Source organism: Solanum dulcamara, chromosome 2 (genome assembly GCF_947179165.1).
Source record: "Solanum dulcamara chromosome 2, daSolDulc1.2, whole genome shotgun sequence".
Lineage (NCBI taxonomy): Eukaryota > Viridiplantae > Streptophyta > Magnoliopsida > Solanales > Solanaceae > Solanum > Solanum dulcamara.
The window spans coordinates 18585947-18610657 of NC_077238.1; the positions used below are offsets into that span (position 1 = coordinate 18585947).

The 24711-nt window shown below is 36.9% G+C and overlaps 1 protein-coding gene across 2 annotated transcripts; it reads right to left on the minus strand.

Moving 5' to 3' along the window:
- Positions 1–1561: 1561 nt before the first annotated feature.
- On the minus strand, positions 1562–24494 carry LOC129880407 (mRNA export factor GLE1). 2 transcript variants are annotated; one of them, XM_055954431.1, is made up of 16 exons: positions 24302–24492; positions 22446–22543; positions 22009–22176; positions 21749–21904; positions 21204–21324; positions 20938–21086; positions 19934–20105; positions 17928–18138; positions 15622–15731; positions 14492–14562; positions 14204–14285; positions 13847–13933; positions 4108–4191; positions 3746–3877; positions 2172–2294; positions 1562–2088 (listed from the first exon to the last, which is right to left on the minus strand). In XM_055954431.1, coding segments are annotated over exons 2-16 (1938 nt in total). In that variant the 5' UTR covers positions 22448–22543; positions 24302–24492; the 3' UTR covers positions 1562–1818. The 2 variants fall into 2 exon arrangements, with proteins under 2 accessions (XP_055810406.1, XP_055810407.1); XM_055954432.1 differs by lacking the exons at positions 1562–2088; positions 2172–2294 and adding an exon at positions 2301–2579 and having other exon boundaries at positions 24302–24494.
- Positions 24495–24711: the final 217 nt, after the last annotated feature.

Here is a 24711-nt window from a genome sequence, read left to right on the forward strand (position 1 = left end):
ATAAATATTTCAGACCTTAAAAATTTTAACTTAATAGTATTAAGTATTCTTGACGAATAACTTTAAAAAAAAAAAGGTGATATTATTGTATTTATTACTCTATCACATGCAATATGAAATGTTTACTTGGTATCATCAAGACTGTTCTAGGTATTACCATACAGAAGAAAAAAAAAACTGAAATTGAAGACAAACAATTGACAATACTAAACCTTTTAGGGGTGGTTTGGTTTAGATTCTAGTAAGGACAGGGATAATCATTCCATAGTCCATCCACCGTAATTTCAGCCTGAAGTAAATCTAATACCATCGTTCACGGTCAACTTCAACACCTCAACTCTTACTCTAATTCAGTGCCCTATACGTTTCTTACAATTTTTGTTGAACTCAAACTTGTCTTTTCCTTACTGGGAAACATAAACAATGGGTGATGAGATATTTGGCTTTCAGCCATTTGACACTTGGTTTTATCTTCAGCTTTCACTATGTATTTTATATGTGATCCAGCATCAAACAAGAAATAGCAATTATTTGCTCCTTTTTTATTTACATACATGACATGGGGACTAATTAGATTCATATCCTCCTCAAAACCTGAAACAACTAACAAGTAATGAAGTATTTGGCAAATCACAAAGCAAAGAGAACAAGTGTCAACACAAAAAGTCCTTTAGACAGACAAAATCAAACACCATTCTTCTCTAAAACTCACACCTACCAAAAGATACGCAACTCCAATCCCAATCTGTGGACCTATCTTGATTTTGAACCTCCAAAACACCACAATCCAAAAAAGAATGCAGAAATAAAAAATAGCAAGAGTTGCAAAAAGAGGCACAGAATATCAGTAGACTTGTAGGTTTAACGTAGAACTTGACAACAAACCAACAATAGAATAAATTGATCTCTATTGTTTTTTCTTAGTAGAATTTTCAGGATTGTATTTGTTTACATAAGAGATGATAATATACTTAGTCTTTTAATTTCAAATTTTACTACATAAAAATCACAAAAGAATTACAAGAAGACAATCAGATTCTTGAGAAAGATAAAACGGGAAAATGACACAATGTAAATATTTGTCTGGACAACATAAATCAATAAACACAAGCACAACGGGAAAATAATTTCCTATTTAGCATCTTAAAGGAAAAAGCAAAAATCATTGGAAGCTAAGAGAAACTTTCACAGACACACACTTGAGAATTAAAACAACCGATGCCACCACATTTGATTGGTCAAATCCTTTCTACGAACTTAAGAAATAAGAATCTCAAAGATTCTGAGGAATAGTCTGTAAAATTTCTCAGCTCTGCAGAGGATACAGTCATGCAATACTTCAAATCTGCCATTACCTTCTTGGTGTAATTTAAAACCTTTTAAACCAGTAAGCTGTAGCAGCAAGGGAAAATACAAGAATAAAAATAAATAATCATTTCAATATGATGCTAGCAAAACAGAAGATTAGCCAACCATAAACAAATTAGCAATCTTAAATTGATTAACTTAGCACAACATGAATAAGGCTGCCTTACACTTTGCAGGCAAGGTCCATTGAGAATGAGAATAACACTGGTTTTTTCCAATTTACTAAGAATCCATATGTAATCTGGTTCAGAATCAACCAAAACTGATACAAGAGCAATTACATATTTTCTTTTACCATAATCAACAATATACAACTGATACAGGAGCAGTCGCATATTCAAACTCTGAGAACAAAGCATCTTATTGATATCAGCTGATTTGAACAAAATTTCAGTAACTGAAGGAAAAAAGAATGGACCAAATTTCCTACTCTGTAAAACTAGTAATAGTCTAATAGAATCTATTCTGTTGGTAACGATACTGTTGATCATGATCTGAATCTGGAGTGAAATTGTGTGACTCCAAGGAACTCCTGAGGCGCCAGCCCTCGGGTTCATTCAGGAACTGATTTGACTCTATATAACTCCGGAGATTCACAATCACTTTGATCAACTTTGCATCGCCTCGATCCTTCAATGCAGTTAGAAAATCTCTAGCTATGATATCCATCAGCTTTCTGAATTGTGTCTTATATCTTTTGTGTAGAGCAAAACCTGCCATCTGGTAACCAAGACATTTTCTTTTAAGTCCTACCCATATTTCATCAACTTAAGAGGAACTAATAAAGAGCTTTTTCAACTTACTTCAAGAAAAGCCTGCAATGCAGCTGCGGTGTATAAATTTGCAGGGAAAACATTTAAGAATCTGGCTATCCATGCCCAACCTTCTCTGAGGCCATGCAAGTTTTGGCAGCCATCAACTTCAGTCTGCCATAAAATGCAGTTTACTACTAAATCAGTTACTATATGAAATGAGTAGGGGAAAAAAGAAATTTTGGTCCCTGAAATATTGTGAGATTTTTTGTCCTTGAACTATTGACCTGAGCACATCTGACCTCCAATTAAACAAAATGAGCAGTTTTAGTCCCATCACCAAGTAAATTTAACGGGATGTCATATTCAACAAAAGGATACTAGTTTGGGATTCTGTCATTTCTCCATTAAACCTCAGGCAAAAGAAGCTCTGCACCAACAACTCCCTTAACAAAATTCCTATACATGAAATGACAGATATTAGTTTTGCTAAGCTCAATCAACTGGCTTTGATCATTTCTGGCAGCATACATCTCTGCTCATAACCTGTAGTATTGGTACTTAGAATTGCAAAAAAAAGGCATCTTATGCCGAATGTGTTCCTGGTCTGATAGTAGTAATCTCTTCGTATTTTGCACTTTATTACTCCAAATTAAGCTGAATTTTTGAAGAATTAGGATTTTTGAGAGAGTGAAATTTACGGAGAGATGTGAAGAATTGTGAGAAGTGGCAATGGTGGCTGCAGTATCAACAACAAAGCCCCATCCGAAGGTCACATCTAATGGTTTGAGTTATCAGAATCCGAAAAGATCGCTATTGTTGCCTTCAGAAGCTCAGAATGGATCTTCTAGAAGACCTTTAAGCCCTTAGGGCATCATTTGTGCACTTCGTCAAAAATCACAATCAATATCAACCAGTAAGGTACACCCTTCATGCATAAAGAAGTCCCCAATTTATATTTTTCATACTCAACTTTATGTCCCTTTCCCTGGGAGCGACGGAGGAAGATGGGCTTATCACACTGACATTGGCTTTTTATTGAATGTAGAGAATGAATTAAGCACTGATCCACTCCAAATATCATATAGGTGGAAATATTTATGTAATTATCACTTTGAAGGGCAGACACATTCTCTAAGTTATTTGGATCTCTTTTTGGAGGCTTTAAAGGGAACCTAACAAGAAACTGAAACCACAACTCTAAAAGATGATGGGCACGAATTATGATAACTATATGTACATTTGGTATTCCCTTTATTATCAAGTTGAAAGCATCGATGCGTAGAAACTGCTGATGTCGCTGCTTACTGAAGTAGGAAGAACGGCTAGCTTGTTAGAGAAACTACAGAACCCAAATATATGTCCATTAGTAACGATAAAAAAATATGTCCGTTAGTAGAAAATAACATTTGTTAGTTCTAATAAGTGACTGGACTAAAATAGCACATTTTGTTTCATTGGTCAGATATGCTCACGTGAATAATCCAGGGCCTAAAACTGGAATAAAGCAATAATTCAGACCAAAATCCCTATTTTCCCAAAAGGAGTAAGATACATGAGAGCATCAGCACATCAGCATTGAGGATTTCCTGAGGATTAAAGTAACAAATGTCTAAGCAACTGACCTGAACAAGAGCACCATATAATTTCATGTATGCACTTAAGCGATCCACATAACTATCAGTACTTTCTATCTTCCCATCTTCCTCTGCATAGCCAATAGCTTTGTAATAAGCTTCTTTAGACTGGAAGGCTGCCTGAAGTGAAAGAACACATCAAAGCTATTTACGTGGAGGTAGCAAAATATGATGTGAACCATGGGATGAAGAAAGTTAACTAATGTCTGAAACCAGTTCTGTTTTCAGCACTGACAGAAGCAAAACCATGTTCCAAGACAATCAAGTAAGAAAAATCCCAGAAAGGAAAAAATAGTGGGATGTGTTGATGTCAAACAGGTAATACTAAGGAAAATACCAAGGTTGATTACCTCTGAGTAAATAATGTACTTAGGAACTGTGTAAATGCAAATTTTGTTCAACTCGGCTATGAGAATGTCCATGGCAAGAGGGACCTGTGAAGAAAAGAAAACCAATACGTAAGGATGGTAATCCACACATTAGTTAGTACTTTCTGATCCGCATTTGTAATCTCTTTTCAAACACTAAGTTCTCTGTCCTAAATTAAACATTTTTATGTTGTTTAACAGTCCTAGAGACCTTCCTGCGCAATCAATACAACCTCTCAATTCCCTTCGACTTTTTAAAATAAGTGAAGGCATTTTGTTAATAAAGGTTCAGTACGAGGCTACTACCGAGACAGGGTACAGCATCCAAATATCATTTAATCTGGATAAAGGTATTTCCGTTAGGCTAGAAATTTCTGAGTTTTACTTTAAATTCAAAGATATTCCCCTTTATTTTCCGCAATTCACCTTTTGAACTCAGGTATGAATATTGTGTTTGGATAGAAAAGAATTTCTGTTTTTGGTGGTTTTAAGAAATTTAGCTTCGGGTTTGAGTTTGGATTTGTTTTTTGGGTAAAAGATATCATTAAATTCCAAAGGGCTCGTTTGGTACGAGGGATAGGGAATAACTAATCCCGGGATTAATTTTAGGATGAGTTTATCCCATGTTTGGTTGGGATAAAATTGCGGAATAACTCATCCCGGGATTAGTTATCCCAAGATTGTAGTGTTATTTTTGTCCCACACTGAGGGTGAGATAACAATCCTGAAATAACTAATCCCGGGATAACTTGTTCCCCAACCAAATAAGCCCTAAGAGTTTTTAAAGCCTTAAAATGGGTGAAAATTAAAATCCCCTTAAATTTATTGTGGAATAAAAAAAAGAAACAGAGTTTAAGTATAATGTGACAACAATTAACCAACCACTGTACTAGAGGGGCAGCTTGCTTGACAATTCGTGGCCCCAATTTGTTTTGGTTCAGGAGAACATTGTTTAATGTAGAAAGTTAGTATGCTTAGTTTCTATTGCTGAAACATGTATGCTGGAAAAAAAATGCTCTTAGGCACGAAGACCGAAATAGTTCTCTCTCCTACCTACTAGGAGGGTAGAACCACCCTTCCGGTGGCATCAGCACCTGAAAACTTTTTCTTTGTCTCCTTGGTTACGACCTTAGGTGTTAACTAACAACCTTTACCTTCTCTCTTTTCGATCTCTACCATGGAAAGTGACATAACATATTTTGCAATGGGACTCAAATCTTTTGACATCTCGAGAAGCTTCTCTAGAGGAGAAAGCTGGTACGACTGGACTTAACATGGAAGAAAGAGGATGAGCAGGTCAAGTTTTAGCCAGAAAACAAAGGAATGGCTGTGTAGGACTCTCAAAGAAGCCTCAAAGGTCAAAGGCAATATTCTATGCAGATGGAAACAACAGGAACTATCTACGCAGCTATTTTGTGCAAGAAACTTAAACAATAGGGGGAGATACACAAGTATAATCAGCGTACAGGGCAGAAACAGAACAGCATTAATTGTCCCAGAAATAACATTCAATGTAGGTTGGTGGGCTATGGCAAATAAAATAGAGAGGTTCATTTCTGACAAAGCTACAAGGATAACTAATAGAATTCCCACACTGATTGATAAGGAGATCCCTTATGCTGAAACAGTCGGGAAAAGTAAATGGACTTCCAGAGGGATAGATGCTGCGACCACAAAACAAGAGGGAGATATAATACGCATTGAGGTTGAATCCTAGCTATCTCACAATGAACCTTTGAGAAGGAGCCTCTATGGTCAGGTTTTAACCAACGGGTATGAAATCCCGACTCTTTCGGAGATTCGTAGATGGGCTAACTCGAATTGGAATCAAGCCCATGGTCTGAACATATACGACATGCGTAAAAATTGTTTCCTCTTTGAGTTCCGTTCTATGAAAGCGGCAAAACATGAGGTAGCTGGTCATGGAAGAAACAGAGCCTGCAATTCCAATGGTGGACATCAACTGTTGGGGCTATTCAATCTAGAGCAGCCATCAAGCAGCCATGGATCAGACTGGTAGGGCTACCTCTCCACTTGTGATCAGATAGGGTTTTTAAGGCAGTAGGGGATTTTTGCGGAGGGTGCATAAGGACGGAGGAGGAGACAAAACTTCGGAATCATTTAAAATGGGCGAGAATTCTAGTGAAGGGTTGGGGAAATAACATCCCGAAGGAAGTGAGAGTCGAACTTGAAGGAACTGGGTACACTATCCAAATATGGAATGAGACGCCGATGAGATTTTATGTCGGAGAAGAGAAGGAGATTGCCGGAACTGGTGCAGTGGGCAAATCTTCGAACCAACCTACAATACTGAGTTCTGAAATATGTTTATCTGAACTGGAAACAGCTGTACAAACAGAGGAACACGCGAGTTATTCAAATTTATTTGAAACATTAACCCTAACACTTGACTGGACACGTGACTTTCATCTTAAAAATCAAATAAAGAGCAAAGAAGGGTTGGGCTTGGATCCATTGGCCCAGTTCAGCAGAAACTACAACAACAGAGTTGGGCCTAATGCAATAAAGACCTCAGACCCAGTCCATACTGATATACAAGCTAATAAACTATCGTCAATGGTGATAGAAGACGGGTTAGTAATTAGTCCAGGAAACATCGATGAGGCTTACAATGGTCTTGATCTGGCCGAAAAGCAAATTGATGATGATGCAATGTCTATCATTCAGATGGAAAACAAGGAAAACTTGGCTACAAATGCGGTGGAGAACTTACAGTTAGAAGAGAAGGAGGAGGGGGATGACGCAGTAGAGGATATTTTACCTCTCAACACAACAGTGGATGAAGGCACAACAGAATCAGAGAAGACGATCCCCATGTGGGTCCAACAAAATATAATTAAACTAAGGAATTTGGAGTCCACTATCAAGGCTGTGAGGAGTTGGCTTCGAATTTGTTCATGAAAATTGATAGCAAAAGACAAGTAACAGAAGAGGTCTTAGGTGCAATAGTGCCAGCGACTCCGAAAGAAAAGATCCCAAAGGAGCTTAAAAACCTGGAACTAAGCAGCAACTTTATTAGATTTGGAACAAGAAGCAGAGGGGGGTGTTTTGTGAACAATCTTAATTAAGGTTAACATAGTGTTGTGGAATGTGAGAGACCTCAATGATCCTGGGAAGAGGCGGATGATAAAGAACATGGTACACAAATAGAGGGCAGATGTCTACTATTTACAAGAATCTAAATTAAGAGGTGACACATAAGGGAGACAATTAAAGCACTCTAGGCCAAGAGAAGGGTAAATTACACACAGATGGAAGCCAGAGGTACCAAAGGGGGGATTATCATTCTGTGGGACACCAACATAAGGGAGGGAGAAGTTTGTGATGTAGGGGCTTACTGTACTACTACGATTTAAGGGCAAAACACAGGAGGATTTTAGCAGGCACTTCTCAGGTGTCTATGCTCCAAATAACAGAGAGGAAAGGGAAGAGGTATGGTGGGAGCTGGGAACAGTAAAGAGTATATTTAATTGCCCCTGGACGATTGCCGGGACTTCAATGTTGTGAGATTCCCTTCTGAGAAGAACTGTAACAGAATCACCAAAGTGATGTAGGATTTTTCAGAGCTCACTGAGGACGTGGAATTAAAAGACCCACCACTCACAGGTGGAAGTTTCACTTGGAGAAAAGGAGATAGGCATGTCACAGCAGTGAGATTGGATAGGTTCCTATTCTCAGAAGAATGGGAGATATCTTTCAATTATGCCTACAGTTACCTCAGACCATAACCCGCTGTTACTAGAATTGGAAACTGGGAGAGGTCACAGTCTTATTTTAAGTTCGAAAATTGGTGGTTGCAAACTGAAAATTTCAAAGAGAGAGTTAAGGGGTGGTGAGACTCGGAAATTTTTGTAGGTAGACCAAATTACATTCTAGCTTGTAAGCTGAAGGCTCTCAAAGTAAAGCTGAGGAAATGGAGCAAAACTGTACAAGGTAATCTAGGTTTACAGAAACAGAACATCTTAAATCAGCTTTATGATTTAGATGTGATCCAGGAACAAAGGTGCTTGTCTGAAGATGAGTCATATCTGAGGGTTGTTCAAACAGTAGAGTTTGAGGAAGTGGCAAAAAGGGAGGAAGTAGCATGGAGGCAAAGATCCAGGGCTGTATGGTTGAAAGAGGGTGATAAAAACACAATGTTTTTCACAGAATAGCAAACAGTCACAAGAGATGTAACAACATTGATAGTCTTCTAATTAATGGATCTAATGTTACAGACTCAACAACAATTAGGGAGGAAATAATAGGCTTCTACCAAAACCTTTACAGAGAGAATGAACACTGGAGACCTCAATTCAGTCCCAGAGAACAAGCTATGCTCAATGAAGAAGACAACCTCCTCCTTCAAAGTCTATTTGGAGGAAAGGAAATCAAATAATGTGCTTTTGATTGTGCAGGAGACAAGGCTCCTCGTCCAGATGGTTTTACCATGGCTTTTTCCATACAGTGCTGGGAGGTGGTGAAGGTAGAAGCGATAGCAGCCATCCAGAACTTCAATAGTCAAGGCTACTTTGAAAAACGCTTTAATGCTACATTTATAGCCTTGATCCCAAAAAAGATGGGTGCATCAGATTTGAAGGACTTCAGGCCCATCAGCTCAGTGTCTACAAGATCATATCCAAGGTCCTAACAGAAAGAGTAAAGAAAATGATGTCAAAGCTGGTGGATACACATCAATTGGCTTTCATCAAGAGTAGGCAAATCATGGATGCCATACTTATAGCCAATGAATGTGTGGATGTGAGGAAAATAACTGAAGTTCCTGGGATTCTATGTAAGCTGGACATAGAAAAGGCCTATGATCATCTCAACTAGGACTTTATGTGGAACACATTGGAGAGGATGGGTTTTGGAAATAGGTGGATAAATTGGTTGAAGTATTGTGTGAGAACAGTCAAAATCTCAATTTTAATAAATGGTACTCCCTCTGGTTTCTTTCCCTATGAAAGAGGATTAAGGCAAGTGGATCCCCTCTCCACATTCCTTTTTATCCTAGCTATGGGAGGACTAAGTGACATGTTGAAAACAGCACGATCAAATAACATGATCAGGGGGTTCTGGATGAATCATAGTGACACCAGGGGCTTATCTATCTCCCATTTTTAATATGTTGATGACACCCTAGTATTCTGTGTTGCAGAGGAAGAACAACTAAAGCATCTGAGGATCATATTTATACTGTTTGAAGCTGTTTCTGGACAACATATAAGCTGGGGTAAAAGTTTTGTCTACCCAGTGAATGAAGTCCCAGAAATCAACAGATTGGCTGGCACCCTAGGAGGTAAAGTGGGAGAAATGCCTACCACCTACCTAGGGATGCCTCTGGGAGCAAAGAATAAATCAAAGAACATATGGAATGCAGTGGTGGAGAAGTGTAAAAAAAAAAACTGGTAAATTGGAGAAGCCAATACCTGTGCTTGGGTGGAAGATTGACACTAATTAATAGTGTACTTGATGCTATGCCAACCTACATGATGTCTTTATTCCCTATGCCAAGGAGTGTTTTAAAGAAGTTAAACTCCATCAGAAGAAACTTTTTATGGCAAGGAAATGGAGGGGGAAAAGAAATATCATCTGGTGAAATGGGATACGGTGTTAAACGACAAAAAAGAAGGGGGAATGGGCATAAAGAATCTCAAAGTTCAAAACAGAGTCTTCTCTTGAAGTGGCTATGGAGGTTTGTTTCTGTAAAACACTGTTGAAAGATGTTACAATCTCCAGATATGTAATAGAGGACTTATGGATTACTAAGGAAGTCAGAAGCCCCTATGGGGTAGGATTATGGAGAACAATCAGGAATTTGTGGCCTACAATATGGGTTAATTTTGATATAGGAAATGGAAGGAAGACATCCTCCTGGAATGATGTGTGGGTTGGACAACACTCCCTGAAACAGTTGCATCCTGTGATTTATAATATAAACCAACAGAAGGAAGCAACAGTAGCAAAAGTCAGAGACAACAAAGGATGCAATTTATCTTTTGGGAGAATGTTGAATGACTGGGAAATAGACAAATTATCAAATTTCTTCAGTCTTTGGAGCAGGCAAACAACCTTAACACAAATGAGGACAGTTTACCATGGGTGAGGGCCAACAATGGGAAGTTCACAGTAAAATCAGCTTATAGACATCTTGACAGGCCAGCTGAATGCTTCTACCATGGCTTTGAAAGATGATATGGAAAATTAATGTACCTCACAAGGTAGCTTGCTTCACCTGGTTGGTAGCCAGGGAAGCAGCACTAGCTCAGGACAATCTAATGAAAAAGGGAAGGCAGTTATGCTCCAGGTGCTTTTTTTGTGAAATAGAAACAGAGACAACAAACCTTCTTTTCCTCCATTGCAGAGTGACAGCGAAATTGTGGCAGATTTTTTTGAATTTGAGGGGTATCAGCTGGTCCATGCCAAGACACACCTCAGATTTCCTAGCATGTTGGAATAGAGAAGGGGATATGTCAGGTCACAAGGAGAGATGGAAGATTGTCCCTGCTTGCATTTGGTGGACAATTTGGAAGGGAATGGACCAGAGATGCTTTGTGTTAGAATAGAAATAGGTATATACAATCCTACTTAAAATAGGAATAGGAATAGGAATAGTAAAAGGAATAGAAATAGTAAATAATATCCTACTAGGTAAAGGATTGTATTGTAATGTCTATAAATAGGGTCTCTGTGTAATATTATAGATACACAATTCAATAATATTTTTCTCATATATTTCTCACACTTTGAAAACAAGAGCATCCCTTTCCAGAGTTTGAAGTTGAACTGCCTTATAACCCTTTATTTTTGGTGTAACCATGTCCTCCCCACAGAGGTGGAGGTTGTTAGAATAGGAATAGGTGTACACAATTCTACTTAGAATAGGAATAGTAAATAGTATCCTACTTGGAAAAAAATTGTTTTATAGTGTCTATAAATAGGGTTTGTGTGTAATATTGTTCTTACACAATTCAATAATATTTTTTTCCTATATTTCTCACATGGTGCGCCGGAATTAGGGTTCTGGGGAATTCCAGGCTGCTTCCGGTGAGATCCAAATTTTCCGGCAACCAAATCTCTGTAATCCCGTGTTTTTTGTTGTTTTCAAGACAAATTTCACACCATGTCTCTTGGGTGTGATGTTTTCGGTTCCAAAAATATGGGGATTGGAAATTCAACCCCCATAATCACTTCAGAACCATTAATGGGAAGTTCAAACTATTTAGCTTGGGCTTCTTCGGTTGAGCTGTGGTGCAAGGGTCAAGGTGTTCAAGATCACTTAACAAACAAGCAAATAATGCTTGTGTGGTAGATGAAAAGGGGAAGGCTAGCGAGGAAGATGCAAAACCTAAACCACAATGGGTGAAGGTTGATGCTCAATTATGTAGTCTCCTATCGCCTCCTCCTAGCCAACCAATTGCACTTCAAAAAGGTATATGATCCACTCGAAATGCTAACCCACATTATACTTTCTTGAGTTGTCATCGTTTACCCTCACCACATTATGCCTTTGTATCATCTTTGTCCTCTATTTCCATTCCTAGGACTACAGATGAAACACTTTCTCATTCTGGATGGAGGCAAGCTACGATTGATGAGATGTCAGCTTTACATTACAGATGAAGCACTTTCTCATTCTGGATGGAGGCAGGCTATGATTGATGAGATGTCTGCTTTACATACGAGTGTTACTTGGGAGCTTGTTTCCCTTCCTGCAAGTAAATAAACTGTTGGTTGCCGTTGGGTTTATGCAGTCAAAATTGGCCAAGACGGTCAGGTGGATCGACTGAAGACTCGCCTTGTTGCCAAAAGGTATACTCAGATATTTGAGCTAGATTATAGTGAAACTTTCGCTCCCGTGGCTAAAATAGCATATGTCCGTCTTTTTCTATCTATGGTTGTCGTTTGTCATTGGCCTCTTCATCAGTTGGACATTAAGAATGCTTTTTTGCATGGTGATCTTGATGAAGAAGTCTTTATAAAGCAATCACCTAGTTTTGTTGCTCAGGGGGAGTCTAGTACCCTTGTATGTCGATTGCGTAAGTCACTCTATGGTCTGAAACTGTCTCCTCGAGCATGATTTGGGAAGTTCAACACAATAATTCAACAGTTTAGCATGACTCGAAGTGGAGTTGATCACTCTGTCTTCTATCGGCATTCTGTACCAAATCTATGTATTTATTTAGTTATTTACGTTGATGATATCGTTATCACTGGCAATGATCAAGATGGTATCACTAATTTGAAGCAATATCTCTTTTAGCATTTCCACACTAAAGACCTCGGTAGACTGAAGTATTTTCTAGGTATTGAGGTTGCTCAGTCTAGATAAGGTATTGTTATTTCTCAACACAAATATGCCTTAGACATTCTTGAGGAGATAGGAATGACGGGATGTAGACCCATTAACACTCCTATGGATCCAAATGTTAAACTCCTTCCAGGACAGGGGGAGCCACTCAGCAATCCTGAAAGGTATAGACGGCTGATTGGAAAGTTGAATTATCTCACAGTCACTAGACCTGACATCTCTTTTCCTGTTAGTGTTGTAAGTCAGTTTATGACTTCTCCTTGTGATAGTCATTGGGAAGCAGTTATTCGTATTTTGCGATATATAAAGTCAGCTTCCGGTAAAGAACTACTCTTCAAGGATCACGGCCATGAGCATATCACTGGATATACAAATGATGATTGGGCAGGATCACCCTCTGATAGACATTCTACTTCCGGATATTGTGTTTTAGTAGGAGGTAATTTGGTGTCGTGGAAGAGTAAGAAACATAGTGTGGTTGCTCGATCTAGTGCAAAAGTAGAATATCGAGCAATGGTTGTAGCAACTACTGAGCTAGTTTGAATCAAACAGTTGCTAAGAGAACTAAAATTTGGAGAAACCGACCATATGGAACTTATGTGTGATAATCAAGCAACCCTTCATATCACATCAAATCCAGTGTTTCATGAGAGGACTAAGCACATTGAAATTGATTGTCACTTTGTCAGAGAAAAGATACTCTCAGGAGATATTATTACAAAATTTGTGAAGTCAAGTGATCAACTTGCAGATATCATCACCAAGTCCCTCACCGGTCCTCGTATTAATTATATTTGTAACAAGCTAGGTATATATGATTTGTATGCACCAACTTGAGGGGGAGTGTTAGAATAGGAATAGATGTGCACAATCCTACTTAGAATAGGAATAGATGTACACAATCCTACTTAGAATAGGAATAGTTTATAGTATCCTACTTGAAAAATGATTGTTTTATAGTGTCTATAAATGGGGTCTTTGTGTATTATTGTTCTTACACAATTCAATAATATTTTTCTCCTATATTTCCCACAGAGGCTATTACTCACTTTTTAGATAGTTTAGGAGGGGTATAGATGATAGATCTTTTGGTTTTGCTTATTGTATACTCCTGATGTAATTACTCACATTTTATTGATGTCTATAAAATGTTAACTTTATCAACAAAAAAAAAAGTTAGTATGAAAAAACAAGCACCCCCATTGTGAAATCAAAATATGATATTCAATTTAGGATTGAGGCAAGACTGGTTTTCGAGGGAGCATGTTGGTATTTTACTCCTTGCCAGTGAAGGAACAAAAAAACTTTTATTGCTTTCTTCAGTTATTGACGTCAGCTCCTACTTATAAGACAAGAACTATCATGGACCTATAATAGCAAGAAGACTAAGAACAATACCATAATTACCTTTGATGTAACATGGACAATTACACGACCATAAGCATAGACTGCACTGTTAAAGCTTCCTGTAGGGTTCACACACAGATACACCACCTATAAAAGTGAAAACCAGAATCACAGTAAATACCTTATATGGTTTACACAAAGCTCCAATAGTAGAATATATTCAATATACACAACTCAACTGCTACATCAAGAACCCAAAATTTTCTACAAGCACATGCAAATCACAAACCCCCACCATCATCCCCCGCCCTCTCGAAAAGAGGATAGGAAAATGCAAAAGAAGTAAAAACAAAATCATAAGAGACAACGAGAGACGAAAGACGAAACCCCAGTTAAAGAACTACTTCAGGATATTACCTTCTGCGCGAACATTGCAATGCTAATGGATTGTGGACATGTTGAACCACTAATTAGCTTAATTAATTCATCTGCTTTCACTCTGCATAGGGAAAAGTAGTATATACGTATCAAACAGCAATATAGAGCTTCCGTCTCTTTGAAGTTTATTCCCAAAAATAGTTTGAATATGCACGTCAAAGCAACTAAAAGCGTGACTTAAATATGGAAGATAGATAATGGTTTTAAAAAAAATATTAAACCTATAGGAGATAGGGTTAATAATCCAAGAAATAGGTATCCAGATACCTGACATTTTCTTTTGAACCAGTGATAGTTCTGATTCGTCTGGCTATTTCCATTTCACATTTTCGGTAAGCCTGTTAAGAACAGAGAATTTGTGTTGAACTGTAGAATATCAGTAATTACTTGAGCCAAATTAACATCCTTAGGATCATAAATAGAAGTCCAACCCAAAGCTCTGTACACTAGGATGGAACATAATATTTCAACACATCAAGTAACAGAAAAATGCATCTGATCACAATCCAACTAAACAAGCAAGTTTTGAACATTACACTCAAAAAGCAAATTGCCAAAATTAAAGAGCATTAATCAAACACACCAAGTAACAACATGACACATCTAGTAACGTTTAAATCAATCTCAAGAAAGAAAGTCTTCCACAGACCTAGAAGAGCGAGAATCAATTAGAAACAACTTCTCAATTATGAGTTCAGAGTGGATGTGCGTGGGAGGAGGTGCACAATGGAGGATAGAGGACTCCAAAACCTACCGTGACCAGCACACCATTATTTCTCTTCGTTTTGTTATTTCATCTATATGAAGATTCAAATGCACTTGTCAAAATGTCTCAATTAGTTTCCCAGACATGCAAGGATCGCATAATTAAATGTAAGAAGTTCTAAGAACTTGGACCAACAACTCCCAGAGCATAATTGGATTGGTCAATGATTATGCTAGCAGGGAATAGTTAACTTTCAAAGTGAATACTTTCTCTGTTACATGATACATGAAATGTGACACTACTTCACTGACCATGGAGTTTAAGATGTTAATTGACTTTTCTTTAAACAAATATTAGGAGTTGTGAAAGTGAATATAAAACCAGTAGTTGAAAAGTTAGTCTCATATAGCATATCACATCCATGTAATTCTACTAGTTCAATGATTTATAAAATTGTGAAAGTAGAATCGAGTAACAATATTAATAAAATGGTGTCACATATTTTAGGATATCCCACAAGGGAGAATACAATAGAGATTAGTTTTTTGACTAATACACTCTGTTGATGCCCAACTGTTTAGAAACCCCCCATTCCCAAGCCTCAGCAAAGAACACTTCACTTTATGCAGCAAGAAGCATAATAGTCCAATAAATCTGGAATGAAATTTCAGAAATTGATTTGCAAGGTTACCTTGTTTGAACCCAATCCCAGTGCTTCATTCTGCGCAGCTAGTTCATTGTAAACGGCCAATCTTTTCTCCTCCAGTTTTTGAGCATTTTCTGTCACCCTGATTGTATTTCCTGCTTAATGGAAATTGCAAAGTTGAAATCAAGACATAGATTACAAGCACTAGAAACAGGAAGAAAAAAAACACCTACATGTTTCATCTTGGCAGCTGGAGGTTAGGGTATCATACACTATTTGTTAAAAGGATATAATCCAGTTGACTCTACAAGTAGTAAAAGTTTTGACAATAACTTTTTATAGTAGACTATTGTAAAAAAGCCCAAAATAGTCCCTTAAATATAGGGTAGATCTTATTTGGTCCTTTATATATAACATTCTCAAGAGACACTACCAGAAAAGATAACACCTAAAGGCTAAGGCTAAAAGAACTAATAGGACAAATGGAACTAATGGGAAAGAGACAACACTGTAAAGAAACATCCCTTTCTAGAAGCCAAGGGTTAGAAAAAAGCCGCAGGTATTAGCTCGTGGAAATTCACTTAACAGTTGCTGAGATTATCAAGCTAGAGAATTATGTTTCTACGTGCTATCTAACCAAAAGATATCTATTCTAAGCACGGCATATGTATTAGCAAATTATAACGAGTGCATGCATACTTAATCGTTTGTTTCGATATTAGTAATATTTGTTTTTGATAAAGGTAAAGATAGATCGATATTACTAATATTATTATTATTATTATTATTTTGATGAAGTAATTGTTATATTGATTGGCATCAAGAAGATGCTGAAAACAGCACAGAGAAATTAGGAAAAGCTCCTAGATACAAAATCTACAGATAGAGCATTGAGCCATTCCCTAAATGAGCAAAAATTTGGTTGCTAAGCTAAAGACAGGGAGCTAATGAAATCTACAAGAGGAACAACATCATTTAGAGGGGTTAAATTGCTCCAGCTGAAAAGAAACATCAAACGAAGATAGAGACGAACTCTTACCTAATCAAATTTGAATGCACAGATACTCGATTCCAAGAGGCGGAAACTATTGAAGCTGCATTCTTGAAATTTCTTTCATTAACAGTGCTTTTTTTATTTTTTTTCTTTATAAACTCAACTCAAAATATGTGTTAATGTGTACATGTTACACATCTAACATGTATATGGCCATCAATGTTTTACTTTTTCTTTTTCTCATCCTTCACTTTAAGTCTTTCTGGACTACTCTTTTGTTTTTGATTCAGTTTTTGTCCTTATTGATCTCAGAAGGAGCACCCTCTATCAGTCTCTTCGTTTTCTTTTTCTTTTTCTTCTTTGGCCATTTTCATCTTCTTGGATATTTAAACGTTGCAAAAGGAGGAAAACTACTAGGAGGTAACTTTCAAAAAGGGGAGTCTGAGAGCCTGGTGATGGCATTGACAGAGCACTTCTGTTTGCAGAAAGAAGACTGAATATATTTTGCCTAGAACTGGAGATGGGAACATAATTTTCTAGTCAAATGATCTGGTTACTGGTAAGAAAGATCTCTTTTTTTGGATACTTTTAAGCTTGACTACACCTATGAAAATAAAGGAAGTCCACTTTATTCAGTTAGCAGTAGCAAGGAAGGCAACGTCAGTGAAATGATATCTTCATATCCATGTTTCTCTCTTCGAACAGATCAATCGACTTGTTGACGAACAATTCAAACAACACTAGTTCTACGTCAGATCAAGTTGTATCTCTGCTTCATCATGCACTCCATCGGCATTGGTTCTCATAAACTGGCAAAATGTAATTGCATGGCCCTTGGCCACAAAGAAGTTTCACAGCGTCAAGGTGAATTGTGAAACGCCACTGGTTCGTCAGAAACGTATATTTGTTTTTTGACAATGTTCATCAGACACATATATACTGATCAGTCACCTGCTTATTATGTCCAAAAGCATGGGTGTGAACAGTTGAGACAGACAATCCCAGGTAAGAACATTTCATGAGTATATTTCTGGAGTGTTTCTTGGAGTTTTATCTTCACAGTTACTCTTTTCCATTACCCTAATTCCCATTTTTTAAATTCAGTTATCTTTTCCATCAGAGAATAGCCTCCAATCAAGCCCTGGATCAAAAGTTCTCATTTTCTACTAAGTTAAAGGACTATTTATGTCCAACTCTGTATATAAGGAATCAAAATTAATTTACCCATAAGGATTATAATTAAAGCACTGATTAGGTTTCTCCTCTAAGACTATGCATAGAGCATTTTGCTTAAGTTGTTATTTATTTGAAATGATTGAGAAAAAATAAAAAGAAGAAGAGTAGGACGGTCAAATACCTGCTGAATGTTTCTGCCCATCAGATATGGGTCTCACAGGCTGACTAGTGACATCCCTTGAAACCTTGCTAGCCTCCGAAGGAGCAGTCGTCAATGACTCAGATGACTCCTTCTCCGACGCAGCTGCAGCTTCTTTTGCTGCTTTCCTCTCAGCTTCCAGTGCTGCGGCTTTTTCCTTTTCAACTCTTTCAGCTTCCAGCCTAGCCTGCACCTGATGGAATGAAACTTATCATTACCCAAAAGGAGAACATTCAATTACAAAACTGCTTCAACTCTTTCCAGAATCGTTCAAAACAGAGTAATTTGTGATTTGCACCCCTAATGTATATGTTTTTGTGACTTACACCTTATCCTATTTTATTTAATGGTTTGCACTCTAATCTCCTTAATTTATTGCAAACCCATAAAAAGTCACTGTTTCGAAATTTACCAAAGATAAATAGAAAAACACAATATAAGAAAAACAAACAAAAAATTAATCATGTGATAAAAAAACTGTATTTGAATACTAACAGACATTTCTTCTTTCAAGGAATTCAAGTCTCTTCTCCCTGTGCAACGTTACTCTACTCAAAGAATCAAAGTTTCTCTGTCTTCCATAAACAAAGATTTCAATTCCTCTTAATTTAGATCTTTTTAGAGAGAAATATTGCCACACTCAGAGAATGGAAAGACAAAATAACCATTTGAGAGCCCAACCAACTTAAAGCCTCTTTTTAGCTTTTGGACGTGTTTGCTTAATGCTAACTTTAAGCCATAAAGTTCTTAAAGTCAGTCAAAAATGAAAAGTTAGAATTCCTAACTTTTTTTTTCTAAGTGTTTAAAGTCATTTTCTTTGACCATGGAAATTACTTTTAGATCCCTTATATTTTAACTAAATTCCCAAACTACCCTTTTTATTCTTTTAACCCTAAAATTCACCTCATTTTCCTCATTTAAGCACTTTTATCCAAACACTTAACTGCTTATTTATAAAAATAACTTTCAGCACTTCAAAGTTCTAAAAGCACTTCATACATAAAAGTTACTTTTTTAAGCCCATCCAAACGGGCTCTGAGTTTTAATTTTTGCCGTTGGTAGCAGTCAAGTTAACATATGTTAAATAAGTCTCAGCATTTCCCTTGCAATTGCAGCCACTGAAATATACGTACTTTTTAGACTTTTCTAGAGTGAAATTTTCTTCCCTGAAGATTTACTTCCGTTGGCGTTGCATATATGTTGAGAAACTTTGAAGCTATTTATCGATTTTAGGTATTTTTCTTCCCTCGAAAATTATAGACAAACCATAATTCCCAAAAGTACAATTTTCCCTTGTACTTTAGCAGTGTTTTCGTAGCAAAAAGGAGAAGAACACATGAAATGGTTCTTATAGGTGGGTGTTGATCATACAGTTGCTTTTTTTATTTTTTATGTTTTTCTTATATAGTGTTTTTTTATTTTACCCTTTTGTCAACTATTGAAAAAGTGTCTTTTTATGGGCTTGCAATAAATTATGGAGATTAGGGTGCAAATCATTAAATAAAATAGAATAAGGTGTAAGCCACAAATGAGTGCATACATTAGGGGTGCAAATCACAAATTACTCTTAAAAACAAGTGTGAGTTAATAGTTCAGATAACTGCATTCTGCAACAGATGCAGCATGAGGGGAGACAAATAAGCAGCCAGATTTCACAAGAAAACCAGGGATGCTAGAACCAGGGGAATGCGAGCATTAGCAATTACAGAAGTATGCCCCAAGAGAAAAAAGCAGCATCAATAAGTATCAAGTTATAAAATCAACACAAGCACAATTACTTTCCCGTTTAGTGATGATTCTCACAAATATTTAACTTTGTAAAATCTTAAGAAATCACAAGACAACAGGTGACAGAAATGCAATTGGATAAATAAAGATTTCTTTCTAAACTCTTTTCTTCTTGAAGAAACTTTTATGCTAAGCATATGGGACAATTTCCAATGAGAATATAACATAGTGCGCCTCTCTGGATAGTTAAAAGCACAAACCTTGGCTTCTGCTCTAATCCTTTCTTGCCGGGCTTTTTCTTCTTGAAGAGCTTTGTCTTTCCTCTTGGCCTCTTCACGAGCTGCATCATCTCTTATTCTCCTTTCTTCAATTTGGGATCTGTGTTCGTGATCCCTTTGTACGGTAGTTAGGTGATCATCAAGTGCTTCTGCACTATACTAATACAATAAAGTCAAAAGCACATCCCCACTAAACGTAAAACTGTAAGAACATGGAAATGGTGATTAAACTTCAAACTCTGGGTACTCCTAAGGAGAATAGAGTGAACAAGAAACATCAAAAAAAAAGTTAATGTTTATCAGTCACAAAGTATCGCATTGAGAGTGCATTCCTCAACTGCTAACAAGGGCATGCATGTAGTTTGTATCAAAAACAACCACTTGCAATCAAAGTGACATGCTTACGTGCCCCCTTTAAACAGAAACTCGGCTCGCTGGCCATACCCCTGTATCTGTTTTACACCTTCATGTGTAATTTTCATGTCAACAAGAAAAGATGAACGCACTCACTTTCATTGCCCAACTAAACCACATTACTCCTGTGGTTCAAGATTAGTTGTCAATCTACCATCCTTCAGTGAATTATTTGCAAATGAATTCATTATGAACCAGCTTCTATTTAAAATAATTGAGATTTGTTTGGCAGGTCTTCAGCAGTCTTTTCTATTAGAAAAAAAGATGCATTACGTCCATTGGCACTAATTGCTAGAGCAAAAGCTGAAGTGAAATCCACAGTATGGATAAAACAAATATTCCGATTTTAGTGGCCAAATAGTGAAATAGACAAATTTTCCATTAGTTCCAGCAGACCACCGTTTGTTGTCTGCCAAGCTTCCTGCTTAATCATCTATTGACATTGAATTTAACCCACTGAGAAACATCTACCTTATACATCATTGAACAATGAGAAAAATGTTTAAACATGATAAATAAAACTTAATGCAGAAACAAGCTTTTCCTTGCAAAATAAGAATAATACACCTTACATTTTACGTTGGTACTGCATGTCGAATTTTCTGTTCATTTCCCTTTGAGCTTCAGTGTTTCTCTCAACTCTTTCTAGTGTGGAGGCAAGCTTCTCACTTTCATCCATCAACTCAGCTTCAAGTGCTGATAGTTGATCTCTCATTTCCTCCTGTTGTAAGGTAGCAATAGAAAGAAATTGGGTTTAATATCTTATTGTTTCCTAAGTGAAGCAAGGCTGGGGTATGATCAAAGAAAGTTAACGAAGCATATAACTTAAGTTACCAACCGCAACAGTAAGCTGATGGTCATGAGCTAACTCAGATAAAGCACTTTCCACGTATCCCACTTTATCCATTAGATCACATTGATGTTCGATGTTTAGGCCTTCTTCAGATTGGTCGCTATCACTGAAATAACGTGAAAATGCTGCATTAAGCATTAATCAAGAATAAATAAAACACACTTGCAACACGATGGCTTATGACTTGCTGTACTACATGAAGTCCATGAGTTTAAGGAACCATAGGAATAACTTTATGAGGAACCTATCAAAACAAAAAGAACTTTATGAGGTAATATGAAGTGCCCACCACCACCACCACACACACCTCTCCTCCTGATTGGATGACTATGTCCTAACTGTGGCTCAATAAGTAACTGCTATAAACATGTAGCGTCTTCAACAGCTATAGCTATATGGCCAAGTAACTGTGAGACGTGTAACATGGGTAAGGGCGTTCATAGCAACATATTTTACACCTTGTTTCTCTGTTTCAATTGACATCCACTCATTCTTACACACTTTAATATTTGCAATTGTTGAGTAGTTACCTCAGAAAGATTTCGTCACAGGCAAAACGTTTTCCTCCCATAAGAAAATGATCATCAACTTCATGCTTAGTATCTCTGTCCATATCCTCCACGTCGTCATCAGACACTTGCATAACAAAGCCTCTCCGAGAATTATCCTTTGAAGCCGAGAGTTGTCTGAGCAAAGATAGATTAGAACAAAATACAAAACATTTGTTTTCCAGATGAAATAAAGAAGCTTGAGGTGATTTTCACGAAGAAACCTTATTACAAGTACATACCGAGATTCTGTTTTTGTAAAAGGTATTGGAAATTTTGATGATGCATTGAGCTTCTTCTCAATCGAATTGAGCTCAACCAATAAAGTATCGAAGGTCCAATCAGGATTTGGATCCAGGGTGACCCCATCAACACTTTTAGGCAACGGAAGTTGCAGTTTAACAGCACCCCTTGTGAAAAATAACCATATATCAGCACAAACCAAACAATTACTTAAAATAGTGTAGTTCCAGAAATTTCCATAAGCTTGTTATAATGAAAGAAAACTGAAATATGAAGTTGTTATCACTAAAATTATGAGGTGTCTTGTGTAACATATGAAGTCACATGAACCAACGCCTCCCTCAAAAAAATAAGAATAAAATAGCATCAACATTTCGTGGAGTATTACAAATAGAAAAGAGAAGAAAAAATTGGGTACAGGAAGAAAGTAACTTACATTGTTCTTTTCCTGCCTTAAGAACACCTTTGAATAAAGTTGTTTCCAACGCTGGCTTCACACACTTGAGTCTTGAAATTTAAAATATAATTAATTACCTGTTACAATTGAAAAGGAAAAAGTTACAAACAGAAAATGTAAAGATCATAATTGGAACACCCATAAGGGGAATCTGAAAACAAAACCCTAATAAGTAATACAAACTAGAGCATGAATTTTAGGGAGCTTAAAAAGGAATATGGAGGCACTGATTTCGAATAAGAGTTTCCAACAACAACATACCCAATGTAATCCCACAAGTGGGATCTAGAAAGGGTGGCGCATACACAGCCTTATTAGTAACATTGGGGGGGGGAGCTTAAAAAGGAATAAAGAGGCACTGATTTCGAATAAGAGTTTCCAACAACAACATACCAGTGTAATCCCACAAGTGGGGTCTAGAGAGGGTGATGTGTACGCAGCCTTACCCCTACCTAGTGAAGGTAGAGAGGTTGTTCTCAATAGACCGTCGGCTCAAGTAAAGCATATCAAAATCAAGTATGCAAAGAAAATACAGTAGTGAAGAACCCATGCTAAAAATAAGGGAAAGGAGACAGACCAGTAAAACTACAAACAATACGGTAATCGAAGCAAAAATAAGTCACCAGTCCACAGATAGGTAGCTACTTCTTTTTTTTTTGGTAAAGTAATCAAATCATATTAGAAAAGCATCAAGAAGATGCAAGGTTACAATAGAACAAAAGAAGCTGCTTCAAACAAAACATGAAGCAAACTTAGGCTTAAGCCTGTGAAACAGCCAAAAGATTCCCTAAATATTCTACTAAGCTAAAGACAGGGAGACAACAAAACCAAAAAGTTATCCACACTGTTTACAGGGGAAAGAAAGTGCCAACTAAATAAACATTCTAAACATCTAGATATGTAGCTACTTTTTTCCTTCTTATTTATACTATAAATCCAGCTAAATGGCTCATTCCCCACCGCATGCCTTATATTTTCTGCTCAAATTCCTATATTACTGAATACAATTCAGGAACTAGCCTCAATTGCAGTTGATTTAGAAAGAATGATTCAGCCGATACAATAGTTTGCTCTACTATAGATAAGAAACCCCTTTGACTGCACAAAAGCAAGGTAATCAACAGTTGGTCCAAAACCACTGTTACAACACTCTAAAATAGTGAACTTGCACAAATAAAGCAACTAGAGCAACTAGGAGGTGCACGCACCTAACAACACATACTTGAATGAATATGCTAGCAAAAAGAAACGCGGAAGAATCAAAGATTAAACCCAAAAAAAACTTGTGTACTCTCTTTTTCTTGATGATTACCATAGCCCAAACAAACTTTAAGAGATCTTGAAATTACTAGAATCCACCACTTTTGCGAAAAGTAAATGCAGATATATGGGGCTTGCGCAAGAACATATCTTTCTATGTTTGTTACATAAAATTTCTTTAGCTTGTAAGTTTAGCACCCTATATTTGGAGTTAATTGTTGCTAATCTAATATATCAAGAATATGTTACAGGACTCAATTCAAGATTTGTTAGTAAAGATGGTTATCAATTATGATAGCAATTCAAGCTTCAGGGTTCCACCAGCTACCAAAAGTGAAGGATAGATAAGCACTTCACCAATTAACAATAAGCTCAATATAAACTCATGTCAAGAATTAGCCATTAAAATCCATACAAAATATACTTGACACACATTCTGCAAAGCAATTTGATTAACCATCCATTGCTAATCTCAACTTAATTTTGTAGAAGAAGAAGAAACCCAAAACAGAAAACGAAAAATATCTGCAATTTGAGTATTAACAAATATGGAGAGGATGAAGAGAACTCCGTACTGATGTAGTGATAAAGCCCCGTCCTTCTGTTGTGGAGCGTCGCCTTCGTCGTACTGCTGCAGCCACTAGCGACTAGCGATACTACGAGAGACACCTGAGACAATGGGAGTCTAGAGATGATCGGGGCCTTTCGATCAGAAATTACGGACGACTACGATTAAAACACACATTGGGTCATTCGGATTGGGGTTAATTTGGATTTGAAAATGGGTTTCAAGTTGGAGCCAATTTAAGCTCAATTTTGAGTTAGAATTAGCAAAAGATTGGATAAAATTGCTATTATATTATTAAATATCAAAAAAGTTCAAAAATACCCTTAATGTATTAGAAATGGTTCAAAAATTATCCTCCTTCCACTTATTGGATTAAAAATACCTTTAACGTATAAAAATAGTTCAAAAATGTCTTCC

Bases quoted from the DNA above. Each gene is read 5' to 3' on its own strand.
- LOC129880407 (XM_055954431.1), bottom strand. The intron at 2,295-3,745 runs GTCAGTTGCTTA...ATTTTATGGCAG, and splicing joins TATATGGTGCTCTTGTTCAG to ACTGAAGTTGATGGCTGCCA. The intron at 2,089-2,171 runs GTAAGTTGAAAA...CTTGGTTACCAG, and splicing joins CATTGCAGGCTTTTCTTGAA to ATGGCAGGTTTTGCTCTACA.